Source organism: Uncinocarpus reesii, genomic scaffold (assembly GCF_000003515.1).
Source record: "Uncinocarpus reesii 1704 scaffold_1 genomic scaffold, whole genome shotgun sequence".
NCBI lineage: Eukaryota > Fungi > Ascomycota > Eurotiomycetes > Onygenales > Onygenaceae > Uncinocarpus > Uncinocarpus reesii.
Window position 1 is genome coordinate 6,013,839 of NW_003052500.1, and position 26,053 is coordinate 6,039,891.

The 26,053-nt window shown below is 47.6% G+C and overlaps 5 protein-coding genes across 5 annotated transcripts; 2 read left to right on the forward strand and 3 right to left on the reverse strand.

Annotated features, from left to right (window-relative positions):
• Positions 1 to 314: 314 nt before the first annotated feature.
• On the reverse strand, positions 315 to 4,180 carry UREG_02283 (uncharacterized protein; the record flags this gene model as incomplete). The annotated part of the gene is made up of 4 exons (XM_002542721.1): positions 315 to 1,073; positions 1,125 to 1,885; positions 1,939 to 3,768; positions 3,829 to 4,180. 4 exons carry the CDS (start codon positions 4,178 to 4,180, stop codon positions 315 to 317), a joined length of 3,702 nt encoding a protein of 1,233 aa, XP_002542767.1.
• A 675-nt stretch (positions 4,181 to 4,855) lies between these two features.
• On the reverse strand, positions 4,856 to 10,205 carry UREG_02284 (uncharacterized protein; the record flags this gene model as incomplete). The annotated part of the gene is made up of 2 exons (XM_002542722.1): positions 4,856 to 9,791; positions 9,847 to 10,205. 2 exons carry the CDS (start codon positions 10,203 to 10,205, stop codon positions 4,856 to 4,858), a joined length of 5,295 nt encoding a protein of 1,764 aa, XP_002542768.1.
• Positions 10,206 to 15,357: 5,152 nt separating this feature from the next.
• On the forward strand, positions 15,358 to 17,687 carry UREG_02285 (putative laccase; the record flags this gene model as incomplete). The annotated part of the gene is made up of 6 exons (XM_002542723.1): positions 15,358 to 15,675; positions 15,885 to 16,335; positions 16,387 to 16,448; positions 16,503 to 16,647; positions 16,702 to 17,246; positions 17,310 to 17,687. The coding sequence occupies 6 exons, from the start codon at positions 15,358 to 15,360 to the stop codon at positions 17,685 to 17,687; spliced, it is 1,899 nt and encodes a 632-aa protein (XP_002542769.1).
• A 433-nt stretch (positions 17,688 to 18,120) lies between these two features.
• UREG_02286 (uncharacterized protein) lies at positions 18,121 to 22,403 on the forward strand (the record flags this gene model as incomplete). The annotated part of the gene is made up of 8 exons (XM_002542724.1): positions 18,121 to 18,268; positions 18,355 to 18,500; positions 18,752 to 19,517; positions 19,678 to 19,969; positions 19,995 to 20,056; positions 20,118 to 21,079; positions 21,161 to 21,217; positions 21,378 to 22,403. The coding sequence occupies 8 exons, from the start codon at positions 18,121 to 18,123 to the stop codon at positions 22,401 to 22,403; spliced, it is 3,459 nt and encodes a 1,152-aa protein (XP_002542770.1).
• Positions 22,404 to 23,337: 934 nt separating this feature from the next.
• On the reverse strand, positions 23,338 to 25,734 carry UREG_02287 (uncharacterized protein; the record flags this gene model as incomplete). The annotated part of the gene is made up of 3 exons (XM_002542725.1): positions 23,338 to 23,914; positions 23,973 to 24,257; positions 24,317 to 25,734. 3 exons carry the CDS (start codon positions 25,732 to 25,734, stop codon positions 23,338 to 23,340), a joined length of 2,280 nt encoding a protein of 759 aa, XP_002542771.1.
• Between the last annotated feature and the right edge of the window lie 319 nt (positions 25,735 to 26,053).

A 26,053-nucleotide genomic window follows, 5' to 3' on the forward strand; every position in this document is an offset into this window, starting at 1 on the left:
TGGATCGTATCAAATGGACCACGATACTGCATTGATTCTGGGTGGATTAGAGAGACAAGCCGCATGGATGAAATTATTGTTGTTGCTTCCTGCTGAGCGCGTATTAAACGATCATGAAATTTACAACTTACAGATAGATTGAGAGAATTGTCAATTGAGAACAAATGCTGAGTTGATGGTCAGGCACAAGAAGTGGCTTGAAGTGATCAACAAGAGGTGGCCAGGGTCTCTGGAGAAGAGATTGAAGGTGACACTTTTGATTGTTATCCAGGAGTAGCTATGTATGTACACATATTGACGCCCTGTGATAGATGCTAATTGCCATCTTCATCATTTGAGGCTTCACTATTATTTTCCTCATCCCCGTTCGTATCAAAATACATTTCATTTTCATCGTACTCCAACCCTGAATCAAAGCCGTCATCAGATTCCACGGGCTTCTGCTTTGGCATGCTTGGTTTTACTAATGCGTGTCCCGCCTTAGTTTGTGGGCCATCGCCGAGTTTGGAGAAGAATGGATGGTCCTTGTGTAGAGGTTTGCCCTGGCACACATACCCCATCGGTGTATGTGTGAATTCCTGGCCCCTGCGCTTTAGACTTAACCAGTCTTGGAGAAACGCCAGCGGCTTCCCAGTAAAGCTAGTAGCCCCTTTGGAACCGATGTCGTTTTCCAGAGAACCCGCTCCATGGTCCCCATTGGGTACTATTGGCGATGTAGGTGAATCGGAGGCTTCCAAAGAATCATCAACATCCCCAATTGCTTCATGAATGCCAAGGTACTGACACAACTCCTCGTAATCATCAAACTCGAAATATACTCGTCCTGATAGTATGCCTAGTTGAATGGTTAACCACTTTGGTGGTTTCCACCCATTTGGGAGCGCGGGCAATGCATAATAGTTCAAATCGTTGAAATGCAGCATCTTGCGAGTTATCGGTGCTGCATAAGTTACCAGATGTGTACGACGCCCCATAAATTGCTGGAACATGGGTATAAGTAATTCCGCTTCCTCCGGAATTATGATTACCGCTGCTTCCAACTCAAAGCTCCAAATCAACCAGTTCACAGGGCGCTAGAAAGGGTGTCAGTATTGCCCGCTTTCATATAAATCTCGAAAACTGACCAAGAAGTTATCATTGCGACAGCCCGCTGGCAATTTCACCGTTCTCATGAATTCCTTCGATACGAACAATTTCGACGAGGCCGCTTGTGGACTGATTCCGTGTTTTTTCCCTAATGCCGTATCTTTGAGGGCAATAAATGCCTGCTGATAGCCAACGAAACCGGAAAGCTTACCAGTCATGGCAAAGCTTGCAATGTCTGGGTGAAGCCCTGGGAATGTGAGCGCTGTGTATACGACGGGTCTTTGCACCTCACGGACTGCCTCAACCTCAAACGCAACCTCTCGTTCTTGCTCAACTTCTTGTAATGCTGACCCATGCACTGCTCCTCCAAAATCTTGGAAATCTCTCCGTCGCCTTTTCAGCTCCTTGATAAACCTCGCAAGCTCAGGAACATATGATGTTATGGGCATGGTAGCCTTAGCCTTTAAGACTGGTTTATAAAGCTGCTCCAGCGTTTGCTTCTCATCCTGTCGAAGGATATTGCAATATGCCTGTTGTTGCGCCGGACTAGTCAAAAACTGAGGATTATCCAAGGCTGCTTGCGCACGACGGCAGAAGTCTATGCCCTGGGAATAGTACAGAGGTTGTATTTGTTCAATTCCCAAGCAAGTTTGTTTCAAGAGCCAGCAGACGACGTCATTTGAATCGAGTTTGTCATCATGCTGTTTTCCTTGAAGATCCAGGATACTCTGATGAACTTCTAGAGGGGCAAAGAATACAACAGAATGTGTAGTAGCGAGCTGACGCAACCTCATAGCAGCTACATGCACCAATTAACAAGATTCCCCTTAAAAATGGGAAGATGAGACTAACCTTGTACTGTGTGGTCTTTAGTTTGTCCCAAACCAAGTGTCAGCGCACCAACAGCTTCCCGCGGCATTTTAAGATCGGTCCCTCTGGTATGGGCCTCGTCAAGATAAACCAAGCATTTCCCTAGATTCTCAGCAAAGGGAGACGCTAAAAAGGGAGTTCGGGAGCCATTTCGGTAGAGAATGAGAGGTTTATTATCAGAATCAAAATACAGCACGGCTGGAGCTTCATGGGCAACTTGCAACCACTCTTTTGCCAGGCTGTAATTATCCATTTCCAAAATTTGGGCCCCGGAATCGATTAACATGCTAATTCCCCCGTCCCGCAGCGATTCAAGTAGTTGCTTCTCAGATAGTCTTTTCCCAGTCACAGGATTTGCAGCGACTACGTATTTGCGGTTACGCGGCTGCAGCAAGTAAGTCAAGACCTCAGCGTTGGTATGTGAGAGCATAGGAAGGTCCTGTTGCTTAATGTTCAAAGGGAGCAAAGTTCTATTGTCGTTGGTGCCGCTAAAACCGCTTGTCAACGCTGGGCTTTGGGCTCCAGGCGAGAATAGTGGAATATCCCAGCCAGACGCTTGAAGTTTGACTTGGAACTGCTTCGCGTGTCTGGGAAACACAAAGTGATTCAGAAAATAATCAATAACGATGGTTTGATAACGAAGATGCTCCCAAATCTCAATCAGTTGCGCTTCATCGTCAGATTCAATGACGCTCCATTCGCGAAGAATATCCGGCAGAGTGTTAGAGGATTGAGTCCAGCGATCATACTCACTCGATGGGTCGTCTGATTTCACTAGATGTTCGATGCTTTGCCGTAACTGTGCCTGAGTAAGGCCACTAAAATAAAAAGCCAAACACGTGAAAAGAATCGCAACATCTGGATGCCCCCATTCAGCTTGATCCGAGGGTACGCCCTTCGCAGTAAATGGAACGGCAATTGGATCTCTGTCGGGGTGAAGCCCATACTGCACATTCCACCGTTTCTTCAGGGTCAGCAGAAGAAGTCGATGCACAAATAACCCCCTCAGAAGATAGACATTTTGCTTTGCGACCGAGTTGTCACCAAATATTCTACCAATAGTTTCGGCGATCACCGGCTGCACAGTTTGATTAGATATGAAAGACTTGATGATCAGGCGATCTGGCATTTTGCAGTCTTTGATTGGTAAGAGAGATGTCTGGCCTTTCATGATATCCTTGATCAAACGTGCGGTTAGCTCATCTTCTGCGTCCCTCCGTAATAAGAATACGACCGGAAATCCTCCGGTTGTTGGCCTGTCGATGACCTCGATACTCTGTGGGAAATCTCGCTGTAGATTCCATAAATGACTACACACTAATCGAAGTAATTCTTGGGCCGTCTCCCACCGATTTGGATGACCGTCCACAACGCTTTGTGAACCTGACGGGTAGATTAGTTGGGTTCTTGTCGCAAGAGTAAAGTCACACTCGTCGAGTACGTCACGGCATGTTCTTTGCATCCAATTGTGAATTTTAATCATGGCTTTTGCCTCGATAATACGAGAATCTGATAATCTTTGTAGTCCGCTCAATTTTAAAGAAAGGATATGCTCAGGAAGTGCGACGATAATGCCCGAAGAATCCCGAATTTCCTTGTGGATATCAAGATATGTTTTAGCCGCCGCTAAGCTGGTAGGAGTCTTCCGCGAGAATGGAACATGCCTAATCTCGCGGCCAACCAAACCTCCAAGTCTGGTTTGAAGTAACTGGGCGGTTTGAATGAGAAGCGCCTTCGGGACGACAAGCCTTACGAGCCTGGTCGTATCTGCTAGCTCCGCGGCGACCATCGGCATAATACATGATGTTTTACCTAATCTTCATCAGCTCAACAGTTGTGAATGAAAGGGTTCGAAAATCAAAAAAAATCTACCTTGTCCCATATTCATTTGCAGCACTGAATTGGCCCCTGATGACGGCGAGATCGTTGCACAGGCGACATCCACCTGGTCTCGTCGAATAGCGATATCTGCTTCTATCTCGAGCAAAACCCAATCAGGATGGTCTATGGGGTCCCAGTTCACATGGGGAATATTCTTCTGTTCATCCTGGACGCGTTGTTGGTTCCTTTTAAGCCGAGCGTCTTCCATTCGAAGACTACGCTGTAACGCCACGATAGATACGGCATACGCTGTCAAGATTTCCTTCACTTGACTCCCAAATGTCACCTTGGAGGAGGAACGCAGCTGTTCAAGGAGTGTTACTGGTGTGGTACATGGCCACATGCCCCCAGCTTTAAGCCATACGGAGCGGCAATCGAATATCTCTAGGATCCGATTGATCTCATCAAAACGTCGTTTAACTTCATCTCTAGCTGAGTCAAGCGGCGATGTTTCTACCTCCGCTGGGCACCCCTCATCTTCTCTTTTGGAGGACGCAAGCTCCTTTAGAGCCTGAATACTCTGCATCATATCAGAGCAGTATTGTTTTTGCACCATGGAATCGGAGTGCTTAAATCGTTCCACAATATCTGTAGTTCTTCAATCTCATTACATAGCGGTTCGGCGCCACTGTCCAACGAATTTGGCTGGCGCGGAAATTCACCGCTGTGTTGAAATTTGCAAGAGGCGGTAACAATCGGTTGTTTGGCATGGCTGTCAAAGGATGGTAGGAGTTTATCTTCCGATATTTCACGCCAATCTTTAGGCAGCAAGCTACACGAGAGCGTCGGATTCACAGTGTCCCTGGGCTCGGGTCCTATGATTTGGCGTTCATCTGGGTAGCCAAGGAGAGGTTTAAAGCGCTGCGAAGAGCAATGCGCGCTTAGAATAGCTTGCGATTTCGTCAGATAATCGGAAAGCTCCATATTTTGAAATAAGCGAAGCCATTCTGGAATGATAATGTTTAAAGCGCGCGGAACGTCAACGAGAATTGGCAGTGTATCAATGTCGAGTTTTGGTTCAGGGCAAGGCCATTGTGCAATGAGAAGTTCGGGTAAGAAATGTGCAGTCATTCTCAACCTGAGACTCATGTGCTTGCTGGTTTGCCTGGAGTTTGCGCCGTGTTTTATAGCTAACATTGAAAAGGCTGCGTTCGTCTCCTTCATACTTCACACAACAGTGTTTAATCAACTCCTTGAGATAAGGCACGGTTGGAAGCTGCCTGAAGCGGAAATTCATGTAAGACGGCCACTGCGGAGGTTCGAGATTTTTCAGACTCTCAATGATCGCAAACGCTAGCAGTGTTCGAATAAGATCCGTATCAACATCCGCCCTAAACGACACTGTGCCAAATACAAACATTAGGCGATATGTTTCTTCTGGGCTAGCCTTGCGACAGAGATCAACGAGAGATCCCCAAAGTGTGTCGAATTGAATATCAAGTAGGTCCGAGAGCAGGACCTTATCAAATGTTGCGGAAAAGCCTCCGATGTTTGGCCATTTCTCAAAAGTAGTAGCCAAATCAATCGGTGCACACATATCCGGCGACCAATTTTTAATCAAGGTAACAGTCTCAAAAACATTCAAACGGGCAATACTTTTGGTAAATCGATGCCGTGCTTCGTACTGTAAATCCGCTGGTGGATTCAGCTGCGGGAAGCCAGAATCAGCGCGTTGATACAAATTCCGTCTCCAGTATGCGCGTTTCAACAAAAAGGGGTCTCCTGGAAATTCTAAATTAAGCATATCAACTTCTCCTTTAAGCGAAAAGGATACAAGAGTCTTTGCCTTTTCGATAATGCCTTCGATGACAGGCCAGAATCCGTCGTGCTGCATCGATACTGTCAAATTTGGATCCCAAGTCACCTGCTGCATAGTTTTTAAGCCGCTTGGGTAGTAAACTCGTTTTGGAATCAGTTTTGAAATGGCTTCCAAAGTGCTGATCGGGCCTGCATTTAGGGTAGTCCATGGCTGACAGAAAGCCGAACGTAGGCAGTGAATTGCCTCTTCTGTGCCAGTACGCCCGGTAAGAGGGTCAGGTAGGGCAAAAGAGGTGTAAGCATGAAATTGCGCCTTCTGGTACAGCAGCAAAGGCTCAGCTGGGCAGTCAAGTCGCCCCAGCACGCTATTGATGGTGAACCTACCGTAGTTCCCTTCATTTTCGACTCTGAGACTGACAAGATAACCGTCGCGCGTGGCTTGCACTTTTCCCATGGGGACGAGAATGGAGCGACGCGAAGGATTGAAGACACAGCGGAGGATGAGTTTACTTTCTAAACCGTACCACGTTCCGGCATCCTGATTGGGGTCCACCTCCGCTTGTAGTTCTCGACAGTGGAGTAAACCGCTGGTATTAACATAAAAAGACAACTCTAGGCGCCGCAGTTCAACCGATAGTTTCCAACGCGGTGGCTGAAACACAGTCAAACCGGTGCGGTATTCAAAATGGTCAAATATCCGGGCGATGAGTTTGAACAACCGGCTGTGAGGGTCGATAAGTACGCTACCCGGGCTCCAGGGTTTTCGATTCCGCCATGCTTCACGAGCGACGGTATCAAGGCGCCAATTGCTCGATTTTGATTTCCATATATCTGGTCGTCTTCTTATTTCCATCACGCCAGTCTTCAAGTCTAGCCAGTGGACGCAGCCAATCACAAGTGAACCGGGTAAATCAAAATTTTTCGGATCTCCAAAGATATCGGGCGGTATGAATTCAAGAATGGCTTTTCGTATCCGTGCTTGAACTATGGGTTGTCCGTCACGAAAGCCGAGGTGAATCTCATGTCCTTCCATCAAAAATGCGAGTTTATACGTCATTCCAATAATTGGAGATGGATAAAAGAGCAGCCTTTGTTTGCCAAACAACTGCTCGAGCACGGGGGAGTCTCTGTGCTTAGCAGGTAATTTACCAAGGGGTTGACCATCCACTATCAAATGACCTTCGAGTAGATGATAGTATATCGCTTGTTGTCTTGAAATTTCTGAGGGAGGGACTATTACACGCACCCATCCGTGAGGATTGTCTAAGTGTTCAAGATCAGAATACTGCCGAGGGGTAGCGCCTTCAGGTTGTGGCCAGAGGGCGTCAATTGCCGAGTAAAATGCCCCCGGCGTTTCCATGAGTGACTCCCGAAGCAAAGATCTCATTTTATGTGCCAATTTTAGATCCCTGATAAGGGCATTCCTTGTCAGCAGCGGTAAATCGTCGAGATTGCTTGGAGCGTTGTCTTGCATTGTGATAGAAGCTTCAATGAAGTAACGGAGCTGATCCTCCCCTAATGGACGGGATTCGAAAGATTCACAGTAAACAGAAAAGGTCCTCCTATAAAGCAATGCTGCCCAGAAAGAGTAACCAGCGAACCGTTCCGCGGCAGCAGCATCTGTCGATTGATGTACTTCATTTCGAAGTTGTACAATCCATTTTAAGAGAATTGACTTAGATATGCCAAGCAGATTTATAGTTCTCCGATGTAGAGAACGGGGGGCAAGGGCGCAAAGTCTAAGAATAAGCGTTAGGAGCATGTCCATACAATGGACTTCCCTCCAATTCGAAGCTATGTTATCCAGTCGCTGAGATACTTGCTCCATTAGTCGACAACAAAATGACATATCACGGAAAATCTTGTGGGCCGTGCGAAGGTGATCTCTCTCATCAGCAGAACCTGCTTGGACAGCTAGTTGAGAGATAAGAGAAGTGGTGGCCTCAGAGCTTAGATTCAAGTTCGCAGAGCCAAGTTCAACAAGGATTGCAGGCCACCGCCTGGTATTGCCAGAAAAAAGGCTCTTGTATGCCATGAATTCATGGATATTCAATCTTGGAGGACACTGCGTTTGACTTGCGATAACCTCATAGGAAGATGGACTGGTAGAACCAACAGAAAACCCCATAGAAGCAAAAGGCGAATTGGGTGGTAATTTCATTTGAAAATGGTGGTCAAAAGTCGATTTACGAAATTGCATGCTGGTCCAAAGCTTAGATGAGGTATCAAAATATGCAAGCTTTAACCCATTTGGATGGCAAACCGCATCGAAGTCAACCGGGAAACGAAGTTCACTGTAGTGCGTTAATAGAAATGATTTCGTCGGAGATGCCAGGCAAACGTCTCTAGAGACCTGGCTCGTATGTCCTTGAAGTTCAGAATACTCGCTAAGTAACAATTTTGGCTCAGGCGCTGGTGCTCGATCCGGGAGTGCAAGGGTGCAAAGTAATGTCCATGTTGCGTTCCGATAGGCTTTGAAAGAACCGGGACAGGCTAGCTCAAATATAACAGCTTTTGCTTCGGAAGCCTTGTTCGGAAGTGGATCTTCATGGGCCCGAATTTTCATGCGCCTAGAGCAACGCTGAAGATAGCATTTTCGGCAACGTTTGTCATCGTGGAGGATTGCCCCATTAACATCTGTCATAACCGCACATTTACTGGTTGCGATATCCTTCTCCAGTTTTTCAAATTCAGCAGTTAACTCCTGCCATTCAATTTCCTTTCGTTGGAGGGCCGCCTGAGCATTCATCTCAATTTCCAAGTGAAGTTCTTGCAGTTTCTGGGAATCCGTCGAATCATCATAGTACCTCTCAGCGAAACAACCACTTACGGGGTCGTCAAAGATTGTCATGTAAGAGGATTTCTCGCACCGTCCCCGGAGATACTCCTGTACACTTTGAAGATGTATCATTTCCGACAGCGTAGGTAGCTGTAAGACATCTAAGCTTTCAGGCCTTATTCCAGGATGGAAATCGTTCAGTAAGCCAAACAAAGCAGTCGCACACTGATCAAGGGCAACCCAAAGCTTCATAACACTAAGTATCATGTTACTCTTCTGTTCGGGGCTGTTGTTATAGGCGTCAGACACCGTATTGAGGTATTCTTCAATTCTTGCCGCAAGTTTAGTGCAGTGAGAACTTTGCGCATCCTTTTGTTCGAGCCTCATGAGACATAACTCGGCATTCGACGCTTCAAGGTCTGTCAGTCGATAATAACGGGAAGCAAAAGTTCTAAAGCGATTGTCCCCAGGTACTTCAAATTTATGAAAAATTTTAGCCTGGTGATCATGCGCTGAGGAGTTATGCCACATTTTATGATACGATATTGTTTGCTCCAGATATTTGGCACTGTTCGGAAGCGACAGAATGCATGACTTCTTGTCTGCAACATGTGGAAGATTCGGGATTGGTCGCTTGGTACGAACTTTGATATCCGACCAGACATTTTCAAGATGTTCGACCGCGTTTCGAATGGATGCGTGGAATTTCGGGGAGATATCAGAGAACATTTTCGAATAGAAAGGCTTAACATCGGCAGGAGCCTTATTTTGGTCCGTCTGTAGCTTCGAAAGTCGCCGGGCTAATTTTCGCTTCAAGAGTTCCAACAGTTCCGGGGCGATATGACCGAGTGAGTCCTGTAAAAGGTCGGAGAGTAGGGCACAAAGCAGAAACTTGTAGTGAGCCCTGCCTTTTTCGCCATTGCAACCTCCTTCTTTCCCTTCACTCAGGACCACTTTGACTGCATCACCACAAGCTGAGCATAAATATCGTTCAATGCCAATTCGAACCACGAGCCAGAATGCAGAACGTCTCCAAGGCTTTTCTGCCCCAACAGCCCAACAAACATCGTCGCGCACCCGTTTCCTTAACAATGTAGGGAAAACGCGAACTCCATTCGCTTCAAGTAAAGTCATCAGCATTTGGCTAATGATAGACGGGTCTACAGTGTCTCGGTATTCGGCAAGAGACGAACCAGCTTTTGCGGCGCGAGCAGCAAAGCGTTTAATGGACTCGGTGCTGGCCTGCTCCAAAAAACTAGCGAGGCTCTCTTGGAATCCAGCATTGGCAAATTTCGCATATGGAATAGCGATAGCTTCCCCGGGGAAATCCCACAACAACGCATTTTCGGAAGCAAGTACTTTCTCTGAGATAGCGGAAGCTTCAAAGCATTCGAAAACAACGACATCGTCCTGACCACTGAAAAGCGAGTTTAGTAAAGAGCAAAATACAAGAATACATTATTGATACTCACGAAAGCTGACGCCAAACAAGAAGCCCCGCGTTCTGTTCTGCAATATGTAAAATCAGAGGGATGTCGAGTCGGAGCGTTTGAAATTCGGTAGACAGCCGCGCCTTGTCCAACTTTCCGCGAGCATTTGTAGTTTTACAAATTTCGAGAATATAACGCACACGATCCCAAATATCACTCAAACCGTCATTTGACTGTTGGTGTAGGGCGCGTGCCGCGTCCTGCAGGCGGAGGAGAAGCTCTTGCTCGATTTGAATGAGATTCTCTTCTCGTTTTCCCGGAAGACGCGGGGGCAACGTAAGGTGATTGACTAGGCCTTCCAGCAAGACGGACGAAGGCCGAGCAGCAATGGCCCTCTCCATATTGGAAACCGGAAATTGTCCCAGTATTCAGGTGTTTCAAATTTGGAAGCTTGGGGAAACAATATCTAGAGTGTGGGAGATAGAAGGGTGAAAGTGAAAAGAAGGGACGAAAAAAAAATATAAATTTAGTAACAATCCATTTACCTAGCAACAGCGTGTGCCTGTACAAAGAGATGGAAGTTCCCGGCAAAACACATCTGACTAACAACGCATTCCATGGGTATCATTCGGCATGCTAGTCTCAGAGCTTAGTCTAGGAGTGAATAAAGATGAGAGATACTCTCTGTCTATGGAAGTGGTATATCATATATCCCAAGGGGGTTTTTGCGAAGCATGTCCCAGCATTCTCATCCTAGTGCTCAAAGAGCAGGACAACAACTCTGCACAGGGCCAGAATCTGGAAGCTTGAGCCCAGAAAAGTGAAATATAAACATTATGATCTGAGGTAGTGGAAATTTGTATAACTAGGCGTTTGTTTGGTTGTACTTTGTGCTGCTGTCATTCTCAGATGAAGTTCTGACGAGTGGACGTTCGTCTCTGTTGCCTGATTAGGACTAGAGCGACAAACAGATAAAACATGAACTGGACTAACCAGCGAGTGAACAAGACAGAATTTTATTAGCTAATCAATAAATCCAACCAATCACACCTCAGAAGATGAGCTCGCTAGCAAACTTCGGCGTAGTGATTGGTCAATTATGTAGTTAAGTAACTAGCCCCACCTAGTTATTAATAATAGTAGACCTCGCATCTCTCTGCGCCGATAGAGGCATGTGGAAGATGTACGGCACCATCAAAGATTTTCTGCATTTATCTATTATTGAGTTGTCTCAAAGGAACGGCCACTATGCCTGTCGCAAAGCCGGCCTTTAGCGGGTTCATCAGGCGACACTCGGCTGTATGTCCCTAGTTTCCGCAAATGATGGACTTGACCGCCATCTGGTCGATTCCATAAGCAAGAATGTTTGCAGCCAGGTCCGCTTCTCCCAACATACTTGGGCTTTCGATCCTATATTCTTTCAAATGCACAGTTACTATGAGCGGAAATCACTGATCTTCAACGAGAAACCAATGGTTCCGGTTAACTAACTATACCTCATACGGAGTACTTGGTAGACAATGACATTATGTGAGCTTCGGCTGTGAAAACGCCCACAATTACTTCTATTTGGACAAGATGTGAGTATGCATTATTAGTGGTTTTGCTTGGTGCTGATCAAACATGATAGTTTCAATACTTCGTGGATATCAACCTCTGAGGCATGTCCTCAATATGAATGTCGCAAGCGTAACGGGAGAAGAGGGTGACCATGACAGAGAATTGGATCTCTTGCTATGGAGCAAGTCTCGGACGCTTGACAATCGCCCAAGCGTAAAGTGACTTTGCCTGTGGCTCACAAGATCAAACACCTTTTATAAAGCCAAGAAAGACGGGAAGTTTGATCAAGAGGAAAGCGGGGTGGGCTAAACGTGTGAGCGATACCTTCGGAACTCTTTCCCATATCCGGCCTTTTATTCTCACAGCTACTGAGTATATCAGCGCTTTGCAGCAACAAGCAGATTTTTGAGGTTCGAGTAAAATATAAATAACGGTCCTCAAGTCACAGCAGCTTTGGAGGGCACGCACTCATGAAACCCGAATAAATATGGCTACTTCATGCACTACCAGGCTACAAGCGTAAGAAGCAATCCACAGCAAGCTCAAAAAATCTTCTTGAAAATCAGAAGCCCCTTCTCCTCATCACCAGCCTCGTACGGAAATCGTCGGATTGCTTGCGTATCAGTAGCCTGACATTGCGCCAGCCCGTCCCGTCCCCGCCTTTTGATCCAAGCCTTCCTGGCAGAAGCGAAATCTGTTTAGTTCCAGGCTCCGAAACATATTGGCTCTTTTTCCTTGGAATGGCGGCAAATAATATGTGAATGCGCCAGTATTATGCATATTTAATTTTTTTTATTTTTTTTTAAGAGAATCAAACACGAGCAGTAACACCTGATCCTCTGGATATAGCGAATGAGCTGATGAAAGCAAGCCATTAAGCACCTCAATCCAGACAGCCCGGAGGGAGGGGAGAACTGGTGTAGATTTGAGCGACCCCAGTGATATCCAGAGTAGGTGACAAGGATTGTGTTAGCTGCGCATTTTGTTCTTGGGTTTTGGGATATCCTGAACAGCCCAATAAATGCCCCAGATTGTGACTGTATTCTAATGCACCTTTGACTGCCACTATGGGTGCAAGTCTGACACAATTTCCATCACAACCTTTCCATCTGAGCTCGGGAGGTGGAATCGCATACTCGAAGACATCACGTAACTTCGAGGATGCATCGCAACAAATTAGCTGACGATTCAAGAACGATACCTAGCCATCTTTGCTGCCACGGAGACCCTTGAAGAGACTGCTGATGCCCAGCTATCTTTGTTCCAACCTGAACACCTTATCCACCAATCATGACCGCGATTCCTTGAAACATGCAACGACCAGTGATTTAACACCAACATCCCCAACCACTGGCAACCAGGCAGTATTTCATTGGCAAAGACGAGAAGAAACCATTCAGTTTCTGATGGATTGCTCTTTTGCTCTTCCAGAAGGAAATTCGGCATCACAACTCCATGTCTCAATGCCACCAACTCCAGCTTCTAATTATAACCACTTAATCAACTAGTTAACTAGCGGTTCACGATTAAAACATGGCAGTGAAACTACCAACAAGCTCCAATAATACCGGTCTTAGGCAAGCAAGCAACTTGCGACTTCACGAACGCCTTGAAGTTCAATCAGATCCCCCCAAGGGCTTCCGAGACAGCCGGTTGCTCAGCTTCCCACCGCTATTCCGCTCGTGATCGAACCAAAAGGCGTGTTATCGTATCTAGCACGTGGACGGGTGTGTCATGGAACCCTTTGAGAGCTGAAAACTCCAGAGAGCTCTGAGGATGACCCAATGACGCAGTTTGCTCGCAGAGATTAAGAGCAAACTGCTGCATTATCTGGCCATGTCTCTTTCTCGCATGGATCGCTGATAGCCTACAGAGTAAAGTGCCTCGTCGCGATTTAGCCGAATTCTTGCGCCCAACTTTAGGAAATCCTGGTTAAAACGTGAAAATCCGGGTTTTCCTCCCTGGGCCCTTCCCGACGCCTTTAGTTTCGACCGGGGCGCTCACGTCCTCGGGCCGTCTGGACCTCAAATCGGAGTAAATACGAACCGGATGGGGCAGTACAGGGGACAGGGGAGCATTTGGACCAAGGCTCCAAAGCACAGAAAATAATATGGGGACCTCTGGGTAAGCGCAGACAACCGTCTGATTGCCCAAGAGCTCAACTTCTACAATGATCCCGGGACTTCCCCCAACAACCACTTCGAGGTGACCAACATGAAAATGAACGCGAGTTACTCTGGTTCCTTCTAGAAGGTAGGGACTTGGCGAGTATCTGCACGACATCAACTGAGCATGCGTAAGAAACCCAAGTCGTCTGTGGTGGGAGATAGTCAGATTGACGTTTGGTCCCGCGTGCTGCCATAAACAACACGGAAAAAATGAACAGGGGAGGGCGGTGACCCCGCAACGGATAAAATCCCCGATATGACTAACGGGTCTGACCAGATTGACCCTGGCCACATACGAACATGACTCTGAACCACATCTAACATCCAACCTATCTTGTCAGCAGTTACGGCAAGGGAATGAAGGCGACCCGGACCGGATCTCCTTCGCTACTGATGGGGCATTTTGAACGATTTGAGGTGGAGCCTTAGCAAGAGTGTCTATGGAAGCGCTCTGAACATCGCTTACCCCGGCGGGCATGGGCCAGTGAAGAAGATATGAATGCCCTCCAATCTCGACGGTTCCACATTTATTCACAAATCGCATGGCATGCTGGGAGATCCATGGAGGCATTAGGAGCTTGGCAGGACTGGTCAGAGCTGTGGTGCGCAGGGCCTGTTGTTCCTGCTTTCCTGCAAGGGATCAGAGATGAAAAATCTCCGAGCTGTCAACCAGGGGGCAGCTCGGATTTCCGATTGTCGTGGTTGGTCATCCCCCTACAAATACGAGGCGCAGACATTGGCTGATCCGGCTTCTTCAGGCTTGACTGCTCCCAGATGTGTGACGTTGAGCTTTTACCGTTGCTGCCGGAAGACTTCGCCGCCCGGGCGGCAAAGTCAGCGGCCACCGTTGCGACTTGTCGGTGAGGCTTGGCTTACAATGGCCTCGTTAGTTCGTGGTGTTGTTTCGAAGTCCGACACTCGACTCAGGAAGTGTTGGGATCTTCCAACTTTGCGTGTTCTTTCTCTGGTTGCCCAGGATATCAACATTCCCATCAAAGAGCCTTTGCAGCAAGGATGTGCTTGGAGCTTTGCAACGGCTTCGCGCACACATCGAACCTTACCCATAACCGATGAGCTGCCAAAAGAAATACCCGTATATCTGCATTGATCTCTCGCCTAAGTCATGATATTTTAAAATGGGCCAGCGCTCAACCGCATTGGATGAGAGCCTCGACAAGTATCAAACATTGATGCCTATCCACCCAACAACGTCTACCTTCTTCACCAAGTGTGAACCACGTTGGAGGGGGAGAATCGGCCGGGAAGCGTTTAGCTCGATTCATTCAGTCATTTCGCCAGCTTCTCAGGCGGAATTCAAGGTCCCAGTTCGAGGAATGACAGGGAGCCACTCACCGGCTGCAGGTCGGAACGCTTCTTGATTGGCATTGATTTGTCTTGGGAAAGCAAGTGTTCGTGTTGAGCCACGCCAGAATATTGGAGAAGATACCATACTTCTGCTGCGACATCCAGGCGCATGATTTCTAGTTGGTCACGATGTTCTCGCTTCGACCAGATTCAAGAGCAAATACCCTTTCTAACAAGCTGTCAGCACTTAATCCTAGTTGTGGGTTGCCTTATCTGACATCCACTAAAGACTCCGGCCCTCTCTTTCGTATCCTGATGGATCTCTGCTGGAGAATAACAGTTAGTAATGCATACCCACTTGGGTCTATCACGCATCCCAAGTGTTGGATGATAGCCTAACCGGCAACATTGCGCTGTCTTTAGAGACTGGAGAAATATAAATATGCCCTGGTTCTCCCAGCTCGGATAGTGAAGATGGTATCATCAGCTCAGGTTCGACTTTCAGTCCTATCTTGTCGAGATGAAGTTCCTCGAAGCATGCTTTGTGGCTTGTTTTAAGCTGCTTTTCTTCCTTGCTCTGTGGGCAGATCATGCCGCTGCTGTCTCTGTCCCTAGACAAAACCTCGCTCCGGGCCCAATCTTCTCACCTCCTCCCAATGTCGATAGCCCGAATAATGTTATTCAATGCCAGTACCCAGCCATGAGGGGATGGCAGCACGATGCTTCGGACAAGCGCAACTGGCTCAAATGGACTGGCCCTGGTCCTGCTCCAGAGCCAGGAAAATACGGCATCACTACTGACTATGAAATGTACACGCCCACGGGTATTATTCGAAGAGTTAGTGTCTCCCCATTCTAAGAAACAGGACCTTCTAAACGGAAACCTCTGTTCGCAGTACCACTTGGAGGTGAAAAACGATACCGTCAACCTTGACGGCGTGGAATTCGACCGGGCTAATCTTTTCAACGGCTTATATCCCGGCCCTTGGATCCGTGAGTTTGTGCAGCAGCTTTAGGTATACCAATACTAACGTTTTCATTTTTCAGAGGCTTGCTGGGGAGATGATCTCGGTCAGTCCATTTGACTTGATGACTGTTCAGTACTTTTACCTAACCTCCCTAGAAATTACCGTAACAAATAGACTCGAGTACAACGGAACTGCGATCCACATGCACGGCCTCCGCATGCTCAACACGAACTTGCACGATGGTGTCCCAGGTGTTACGCAGTGCCCAATTGCGCCGGGCGATTCCTTCACGTACAGATTTAAGGCGATCCAGTACGGGTCAACTTGGTATCACAGTCATTATTCTTTGCAGTATACCGATGGCCTGGTTGGGCCCCTGACAATTCATGGCCCATCGAGCTCGGATTACGATGAATCGATTGACCCTCTGCTGATGACTGACCATATCCATCGAAGCGCCTTCGCGGAATATCATATAGCGCAGACTGGCCCTCCTCCACGTATGAGCAGCATTTTGTTGAACGGAATAGGTAAGTCTCTTCCACTTTGTACCATGCTGCAATAATCTAAAATATTTTTAGGTAGTTATGCTGGTCTCGGCGGCAATGCTCCAACGAGAAAATATAGCACCCTGGTGCAAAAGGTTAAATCCATCTACCCTCTGCGCCTGTTATAGACCGTACTAAGGTTCCCATAGGGCAAAAAATATCTCTTGCGATTGATTAACACTTCTACTGATGCCACATTCGTTTTCTCAATTGATAACCACAACTTCACTGTCATTGGTGCAGATTTTGTGCCAATGAGGCCGTACGATACCGATCACATCGTGGTTGGAATTGGTAAGTCGATGCTGGTAATAGCATAATTAATTACGTTACTAAGTTAGTTCGTAGGTCAAAGATATCACGTTATTGTGAATACGCTCTCCGATGTTGACAACGGAGCGGCATTCTGGATCCGCACCGTCCCAACTACAGGGTGCTCTAGATTCGAAACTGACAACCCTCCCGACGAAAGGACAGGAATACTCTACTACGGAGAACGAAGCTCAACGTTACCAACCAGCACACGACACCAGTTCCCACTTGACTGTCGCGATGAGCCATTCGACAGATTGAAGCCTTATCACCCATGGCAAGTTCCGGACCCAATGTTGGATGCAAGTATATTCGATACATCAATGGATGTACAACGTGGAACTTGGGTCATGCCTGAAAGACCAAGCAATGCGAGCAAAGTCAGTTTCTGGAAGGCTGGGCCTTCCTCGATGTATCTGAACTACTCACAGCCCATGGTCAAGAGCTTGGACAGGACCAGTTGGGATGACACTTGGGTTGTGTACCCGTCTGAGGATCACACGCTCGACAGCTGGGTGTACCTTCTAGTTACTGGTTTTAAGGAGTCTGGCAATGACGGCCAGGCTCGGGTTGCTCACCCGGTAAGTTAAGTCCGCATGTGGAAAAGAAGGAAGCGAGTCTAATCATGTGTTACTGGTATAAAGATGCACTTTCACGGGCACGATTTCGCCTTGTTACAGCAATCGGAAGTCCCGTACCAGCCGAGCGCGATAAATCTAACGCTTGACAATCCACCACGAAGAGATGTTGTTCTGTTACCATCGAACGGGTTCGTGGTCATCGGGTTCAGAGCTGACAACCCAGGGTCTTGGGTGATGCATTGCCACATCGCATGGCATGCGTCTCTCGGCCTAGCACTGCAGATCCTTGAGCGCAAGGACGATTTCATCGCACATTTGGAGAGCAGGCCTCGTGACGTTAGGGAAATGGAGAGGGTCTGCACAAATTGGGACACTTGGTTTAGCAACCCGGCGAATCACTGGGATCCTGACGGATTTTTCCAGGACGATTCGGGTATCTAAAGAGAGGCGGTGACTGGGGGTCGGCACCTTCATCGGAAAGGGTTGTGTTTGGGGAAGACGAGATATATGCGAGGATATCGTTCCTGAGACTTTGAACAGGAGGTAGCTTTTAGTATTGGGTATAATTGGAACACTCATTTTGGCCTTTACATTTTGTCATTCAAGTCGCCTGATTTGCTCGTAGACTGAAAGCAGTCTTTTAGTGTGGAGCTTGAAATATGATCCTCGAGAGCGAAACTCATAATAACAATGTTATTACTTGGGTCAATGCTCAGTCCTTAGCATCGCGAAGCCCTGAACATACTCATCACAGACCATCTTGGATAAATAACTAGTGTCTCGAGTAAATTAACCTGCCAGAACTACACTTTTGCACCCGAGCTTTTGACTGGTGCTTGCAACCTTTATCGATTGGCGACTTTTTCCCGCCCAAATGGCTGGGCGTCCGAAGACTGCATATCTTCTTGGAGCGGAAATCATCAAATACGATACTGGGCCTCCGTTGCAGCGGTCGACCCCGGAAAGACCAGTCTTGCCGGGAACAGAGCATGGGACTCCCTTTCTTTTGCTTGGGATACGGGGTGTGAAGATGCCTGTGCATATTGGACGCACATATAAGAAGATTTTAAGCGACGATGTATCTTTCTTTTTCTCCCCGACGGGATAGGATGTAAAACACCCGAGATCCCTCATCCTTGCTGCATTTCTCGCAATGGCGGCCGGGGGTCTAAGAATAATTCCTTCACCACGACAATTGCGAGATGGCTTCTTGCTAATCACGCCTATCTCTGGGTCCGCACTGACCATTGGTTTGTACGAATCGGACGCCGTGAAATTTATATGCAGGACGATATGCCGCTTTGATCGTTAAAAGCGACGGGGAATTGAGCTAGTGCTGCATCGGCTCTGCAGGGAAGCCAGGCAGAGAGACCAAGCGGCTTGAACCGCGACAATTCGGGCTGACCGCCTGGTGTTGAGTTATCCGGTGCAAAGGACGGAGGAAATGTATCTGCAATATCTTGTAGTGTTATTAGTGGCACCACTGCAACGTGTTTTTTGGGCAGGGGACAAGAATAGCATCACGAACTAAAATCCCCAAATGCGAGATACCCTTGCCCGAGGCAACTCTGATCAGCGTTAGTCGTGAACCCCTCTCGAGAGCTGGGAAGAAGCAAACCCAACCGCATGGTTCGGTTGAAGAAACCCTTGCCCGTCGATCATCGCGCTGCCCGCAGAGTTGGATATATTTATTCTCGTCCCATCGACCTCGTTTCGCATCCTCTGTCGTCGACTGCCGCGCTCCCTCGAAATCCACCGGCAAAAGAGCTTGGGCTGTCGTCGAGGTTGCCAAGACCCGCCGCTGGGAAGCTTTGCCCGCAGATGATCCTCCGCATCGCCCGCGACCTTTGAGCACGCCCATCCGCACCAGCCATGGCCTCCTTCTAACTGGCACTCCAGTGTCGCTGGCGGCCAATGTGCCATCGACCATGACGGCTCCGCACTCGGTAGAATCCTCGAATATACCGTCTGCGCTGATCTCCATTCGCGCCGCGGACCTGCTTGCCCTCGGCAAACCGTTCGTCGAGTTCCCGCGTTACTCCATCCTCGATCTCCAGCGGACAATCGGAGCTGCCACCGGATGTCTTGCGCGCTCAAACTATCGAAGTGAGCGTGGCTCCGTTAGCGATGGGTCGGCTGGTTTCGAGGACTGGTTGTCGAAAAGGCTACAGATTGGACACCCGTTTGTGATCCAGGACTTTGAGAAGCTGCCTCAGTGGGACAAGAGGATATTTTCCATCGAGGGCCTGATTGAACACTCTACGAAGAAAAGTATGGAGCTTATGCATATTTCGTGTTTTATCCCCGCCAGCCTGATTTCGCCGTCGGAATGTTCAGCCTTGCGCCGGAGGCAATCGTGATGGCGGCTATCGCGCTGGAACGAGGAAGCCCTGTTTAAAATTTAGTTACATATCTAACCGAGGAGTTTTAGATATCCCTATTCGAAACTGCAGCACGAGCAGAGATCTTAATTTCACGCTGAGGAAGTTTGCGGATGCTGCCCAGCAATCGTATAGAGAATTCAAAAACTTATATGCCCGCGACCTGCCATGCCCCGAAGCTTGGTTGGAACTATGTCGCAAATTGCTTCCACCTGAGGTGCAATGGGCTGGCCGTTTGGACCTTTTTCAGTGGCTACCTCCGTGTGCCAGAAGCGAAGTAATGATGGCCTATGTTGGCTCGGAGGGATCCTCGTTTGTGGCCTTATGCTTCCTAAACACGAGGTTTCTTCGCTCACAGTTCAAATAGATCTGGTTTCCATCGATGCTTTTCGTCAACAGTTGCATTGAACCTTTTGATTGAAGGGAGCGGTAAGTGTAATTCGCACCCCGGGCCTGTGAATCGGCGCTGATGCGGACTTAGACCGCCCAGTTCTCTGTTTTGGAACCGACTTCGAATCTCAAACCAAATACGATGCGTTTATGGCCTCTCGCGGGGCTTCTCCTCATGTTGATTGGCTGAATTTAAACCCAGAGGAGTTGAAACGAGCTGATTTTCCGTTGTATGTCTATGAACAGAAAGTAGGCGATTTAGTAGTATTTCCACCTGCTACTGCTCACCAAGTTTGGAATCTTGGTTCAATCTCAACCAAAATTGTGTGGAATATTCTACATCCTCTATCATTGGAGGCTGGACTTGTCCACGTACAACCCCCTTTAAACCGACTATGTCACCCAGATGTCGCGCAGTCAAACCTTTCACTCGCGTGTGCTATGTTGAGCTTGATACGCGATGACCACAAGGTTTCGATTCCCCCGGATTTGCACCTCCTTACCGGTCTCTTTCGCCAAATGGTCCAGGAGGAGGCCCTCACAGATCCCCCCGTTACCCCTGTCACCCTTGTGCGCGTTCCCGAAACTGCCATTATAACGTGCGACTTTTGCAGCACAGCTATCTGGAATCGCCATCTACGTTGTAGTGAGTGCGAAGATTTCGATCTATGTTTGCTCTGCTTCTTAAGCGGTCGAAGTTGCGAACATATACGCAGCTACTCATGGGCTGAGATAGTCCCGGAAGAAACCTGTGCACTTGTGCTGGACCGCGCTCAGCAGGTTCTGGGGTATCAACTCGAAGCAAGTCCTGCCTCAGACCGCCGCAAACCTTTGGGGACAGCCGTGAACGATCTCATGCGTGCTAAGCAAAACACTTTGAGCAGATTGTGCCATTTGTGTCGCATAGACCATTTGGAATGGAAAGGACGACGTTGCGACCGTTGTTCAGCATTTTTCTGCTTCCGCGGACTTTATCGCCATTTTGATATGAACTCTGCAGATGTGATGCGGCATTCTGGACTATGGATTTGCCCGAAATGCCTCGAAACCTGTAACTGTCGGGTATGTATTCCTGTTTATTCAAAGCTCCTGATTTCCCAATTCCGGTGATATTCATATACTAAATTCTACGCCTACCGCTAGTGTTGCCATTTCACCTCAGCGTACGTAAAGGCCGAAAAACCGGCATCTAAGCGAAGGGTAAAGCCGGCTGATGCGCGCGGGAAAATTATGGGGTTTACTGACAACGTATTTGATCAGAAGAGGGTTGGTTACTCTCCCCTATTTCCTCTTTTCTCCGTCATATTGTCACCGCGATTAGTGCGCCAGGTTCTTTGCTAATTATCGGCATCCTTCACAGAGGAATACGCCAAATTCCTCAGGAAATTCCAACACAATTGTTCCTACTAAAGGGCAAAAGCGGCAACTGTCCACTTCACCATCAACAAGGCATAGTCTGACACCCCGATATCCTACCTCCAGCGCAAATGCCATGGACCATTTGACCCGTAATTTTGACTATGCAATCAACAATCACATACTCGATAGGACTTCCTCCCAACAGGCAGACAGCGAACAAGGTCGTGCAAAAGTACCCAGACCCTCACACAAAGATTCCAGAGTCAATACACAGGCGCAAGAGGATGGTAAAACTTTGCATAGTATAGAGTATATCACCCGGATGCCATCGCCCGCAGTCAACAATATTTCACTTCCACCTCTCAAATCCGGATGCAGTCCGGAACGCATCGTGGACATGGCTCCATCGCCGGCAATGAAGAGGCATTCAACGGACGTGGCTACTTTTGGAAATCTCAACCATGTCAGAAACAACATGTCCATGCAGCATATAAGAGACATCGAACGAGAAGAAAAACACGATATTAACCCGGATGGACCCGCATCAACGACACCCATAACTACGAATGCTCTTCCACACCAACCCCCACCCTATACAGCCGCAAATGTGAATCCACTCCCACCTTTCAATCATCCACCCTTCGCCCAAACTACTCTCGCCCCAGGCACCCATTTCCGTCCCACAACCACCAGTACATCTACTTCAACTTCGACAACCACAGTACCAACTTCCCTGACCTCAATCTCACCATCCGTCTCCGGCTCCCCATCCAGTTCCTCTCTCGAAACGCTAGAATCCCAACTTCACCGGCTCCGCCAATATGCAGAAGACCTTCTTGCCTTGTCCATGCATGAATCCCATCGTCTCCTCCAACAGGAGATCCACCATCTTGAGGAGACTCTACTACTGGCAAAGAGAGAGCGGAGCGAACGGCTGCTTAGGGGCCTCGAAGCAGAGTTTCCAGGCCTGGTCGGGGTTAGAGAAGGGGTGAGGAGAGAAGGTGCGAGATTGGGGTATTTTGGCTAATTGCTCGCTGACTTTTTTGTTTTTTTGAAAAAATACTCACTTTTTTTTGGCATGATTTATACTATATGTACCCTGGCTCGTCGGTGTTTCTACGCGATTTCAAGGGAATATATATACACACAGGATTTGCCGGGTTGGGATGAGATATGCTTGAGCTGGGTATGTTATTTTGTTTTTAATGGTGGGAATATGGAATGGAAAATACACAGGAAAAGGATTTAAACACCTGGGTTTCAGGAGGCTCTCTTTTTTTGTTTTTTCCCTCGCCCTGTACTTTCTGATGGAGTATGTGTGACTTTCACAATGCATTTGTATATAGTAACTAACTACCACACCAAGTTGATTGTATGTACCTGAACATCTATCAGGGCGTAGAAACTAGTATCAGAGCTACACTTAGCCTGGTGATATAGCCTGAAATGCAGTATCTTCAAAAGGTTATACGATCCAGATAGATATCGGAGTGAAGAACCTCTTATTCACCAGAGATTGATCAGCAATTGGCTTTTAGAAATGGTGTGTGCAAAACCTTTGAAATCAGTTTCAGAGTCAAAGCGTCTGAGACATGCGAGATAATAGATTTGATTCAGGGATAGCAAAAATTTCTGTCTGCAAGGCCGAAAGCTCTGTTCACCCAATGAATGCTATTTTTCACTGTACTCGTCCTGTTAGTAAAAAAAAGAGAAGGCTAATCCAACCACCATGTCAACTCCCACCCAGAAAAAGCCTCAAAAAAAGAGAAATCAGAACGCCCATGCTTAGTATAACCGAGCCACGAAGGGTGTAGAAATAAGAACCCGTTTCCCCATCGCCTTCCCCTCTCGCCGAAACCACCAAGACAAAGAAAGAAAAAAATTTGGCCGAAATGTCGACCACATTAGAAGTTAGAAACTCTGTACATATATGCAAAAAAATATTAGGCCACTCAGTTCGTCTATTCTCCTTTATCGTAATTGTAAAGTCGATACATTTCTTTTTTCCACCAGTGGGTGACTAGATCGGCCTGAACAAGCCAATCTGCAGCTTCATCACCCCATTTGTGCTTCAGAGTCTTCGTTAGGTCGGGTACTTGCCAACCTTCAATTGGATCAAGTTCGTCAGGGTCGGTTTCTAAGTTGGTAAATCGGTAGGAGAAATCTTGTTTGAGCGGAATAATCACTCGCCATGGCTTGCCTGCGGACTGCACGGACACCATATCACCACCAGAGTTGATGATGCTAAGATTCCACGAGTATCGGCCTTTGCGCTCGGACTTATATGGGCGAAGCATAGATTGTCCTTGATAATCATGAATGAGGTCAGAAGCTGCCGCGGTGTCGAACTGATTCAGGGACTTGCTCTGAACGAGTAGATCGAGGATGGTGGGTAGAATAGCCATTGAGGTTGCGTTGGCATTGACATTGATACGCGGAAGATGTGGGTGCCGGAAGACGATTGGGACACGGAAATTGCTGATATGGCCGTTTTTATAGGTGCCCGTCATAGGCCCATCCTCTTCAAAGGCTTGTCCACTGAATACTCAGTTAGTATCTGGTCCAAAGGTCTGAGGGGCTGAATGGGGGGTCATACTGATCACCAACGAAAACCACCAGAGTCTCGTTCGCAATACCGGCCTCGTCAAGCATTCCAAGAATTTCGCCCATCCAGTGATCCACGTAATTGATAGTATTAAGGAAGCTATTCATATGGTCGTGTGACCCCGAACCCATATATTTCGTTTTATTAAAAAATTCAGGCACATTCCAAGGGTGGTGTGTCGTGCTGGTAAAATGAGACAAGAAGAGGCGCGTTTTGTTATGGGCGGCTTCCATAATCATATCACGGACTGGGATTCTGACATCTGTATCCGGGTAGCTTTACAAACAGCATGTCAGCCTTAAATTGTCCACGAGAATCTCTGCGGGGATCCTTACCCAAAATAATTTAACACAGGGGACTTTGGAGGGTAGTATTTTGAATCTTCATCCTCTAATGTTTCCTTAGTGACAACCTCATGGAAACCCATCTTCTCGTTCATGATGTTCTGTCGATCATACGTATCAGTAATTGATTGAATGAAAACGGATTTCCAAGGTCTGGAAAGAATATCGGCGCGATGCGGATCCTTTTCGGCTCTCTTGCTTGTATGAGCGGGCGTTATCTTATTTTCTCGTTTCGCATTATTGAATAACTGGAAAATCTGTGGAAGGCAAGGCTGATAAACGTCTGTTGTAACTTCCTCCAGGAAATTCACGGGTAGCGGGAAAGTACCGCAGTGGCTGCCTAGGAAGCTCTTGAAGGAAAGACTGCTTCCCGTAACAGCACCTACAACATTGATGCCTCCCATGCCAGGGGCAGCGGAATCTCGCCAAGTGCCAGAAGGAACTTCGAACTTTGGTTTTTCATTTGGATTGCCCCAGAAAGATTCTCCGGTAACTTGTTCAGCAACAGGAGTCAACTTTCGCAACTTCTTATTAATTTCATCTTGAGCCTTTTCATCATGAGTCTCCAAGATCTGCTTATGTAAATAGGACCCTTCTTTCATTGGGAACAAGTCTTTCCTATGGCTCTCCATTGTGATCAGGATGACATTCGAGATCAGTACGGAAGACAGGGCGGCCTCGAGCGACTCATACAAGGCTCTGTCAAGGTTGGTGATTCGGAGAGGATCAGCGACGGGGTTGTAGAATTGCTTTAGGCAGTGATCTTCGGGTGAAGTAGTATTCGTGGAGTTCGAGGAAGTCGAAGATGGAGATGCAATCCATCTCTGGAAACCATAAGGCATGTCGTCTAAGAGCCAATCCCGTTCGTATTCACTATACTTGTTGACCAAGAAATTATTCGTCCCCGGAGCCCAGCCCTTGAAATGACCGTTAGGGGTTTCCCAGTTTTCCTCTGCGACCAAGTCCGGCAATGGGAACGGGTCCGCATAGAGCAACGAGGTCGGGTCGCATTTGTTGCCCGCATGAGATGGTGTTTTGAATATGCGTAGTAAAGCAACCGGGAGAGTGACTGAGATGTGATTATATGGCCTGGAGGGCCTGAGGGCGAGTAAGGTAAACAATGCGAGGACGCCTGTCAGCAAGCAAAACGGCCATAGTCGGATAACTCGCTGGTGGGATTGATCGGGTTTTGTTCGCACAGTAGGGAGCAGCATATCCCAATTACCAGGGGTCATAAGCTTCCAGACAGCTGCCAGCCAAAACCCAACTTTATTATACAACCACGATGTGCAAATGAAGGCGATCACAATGAGTATCATGGCGGAGATTAGGACTTGCACGAGACCACTCATGATGAGCCGGATTGCAGCCGGATCGCCTGCGACATTTGACGCCGAATCGAATTGCATTTCGGCACCCGTAACATAAAAAAATCCAAGTTGGCCGGCGGCGGTTCCCAGCATCAGAAACCTGCGCGAAACAAAGAGATTTGGGTCAGTTTATGGCGATTTGCATTGCTCGAGAAAACTTACGAGAGGAACCCTCCAAGAGTAAGAGCGGCAACCGATGAGGCACCGCTTCCGCCATGGAGCAGGAGCCTGCCCACGATGATCGCCACGACATCCTGTATGAAGAACGTGGGGAGATAGAGAATGAATCTCAATGGCGAAATCGTATGGACATGCTGGAACAGGTGAAGCAATTTGGAAGCAAGTATAGAAACCACAA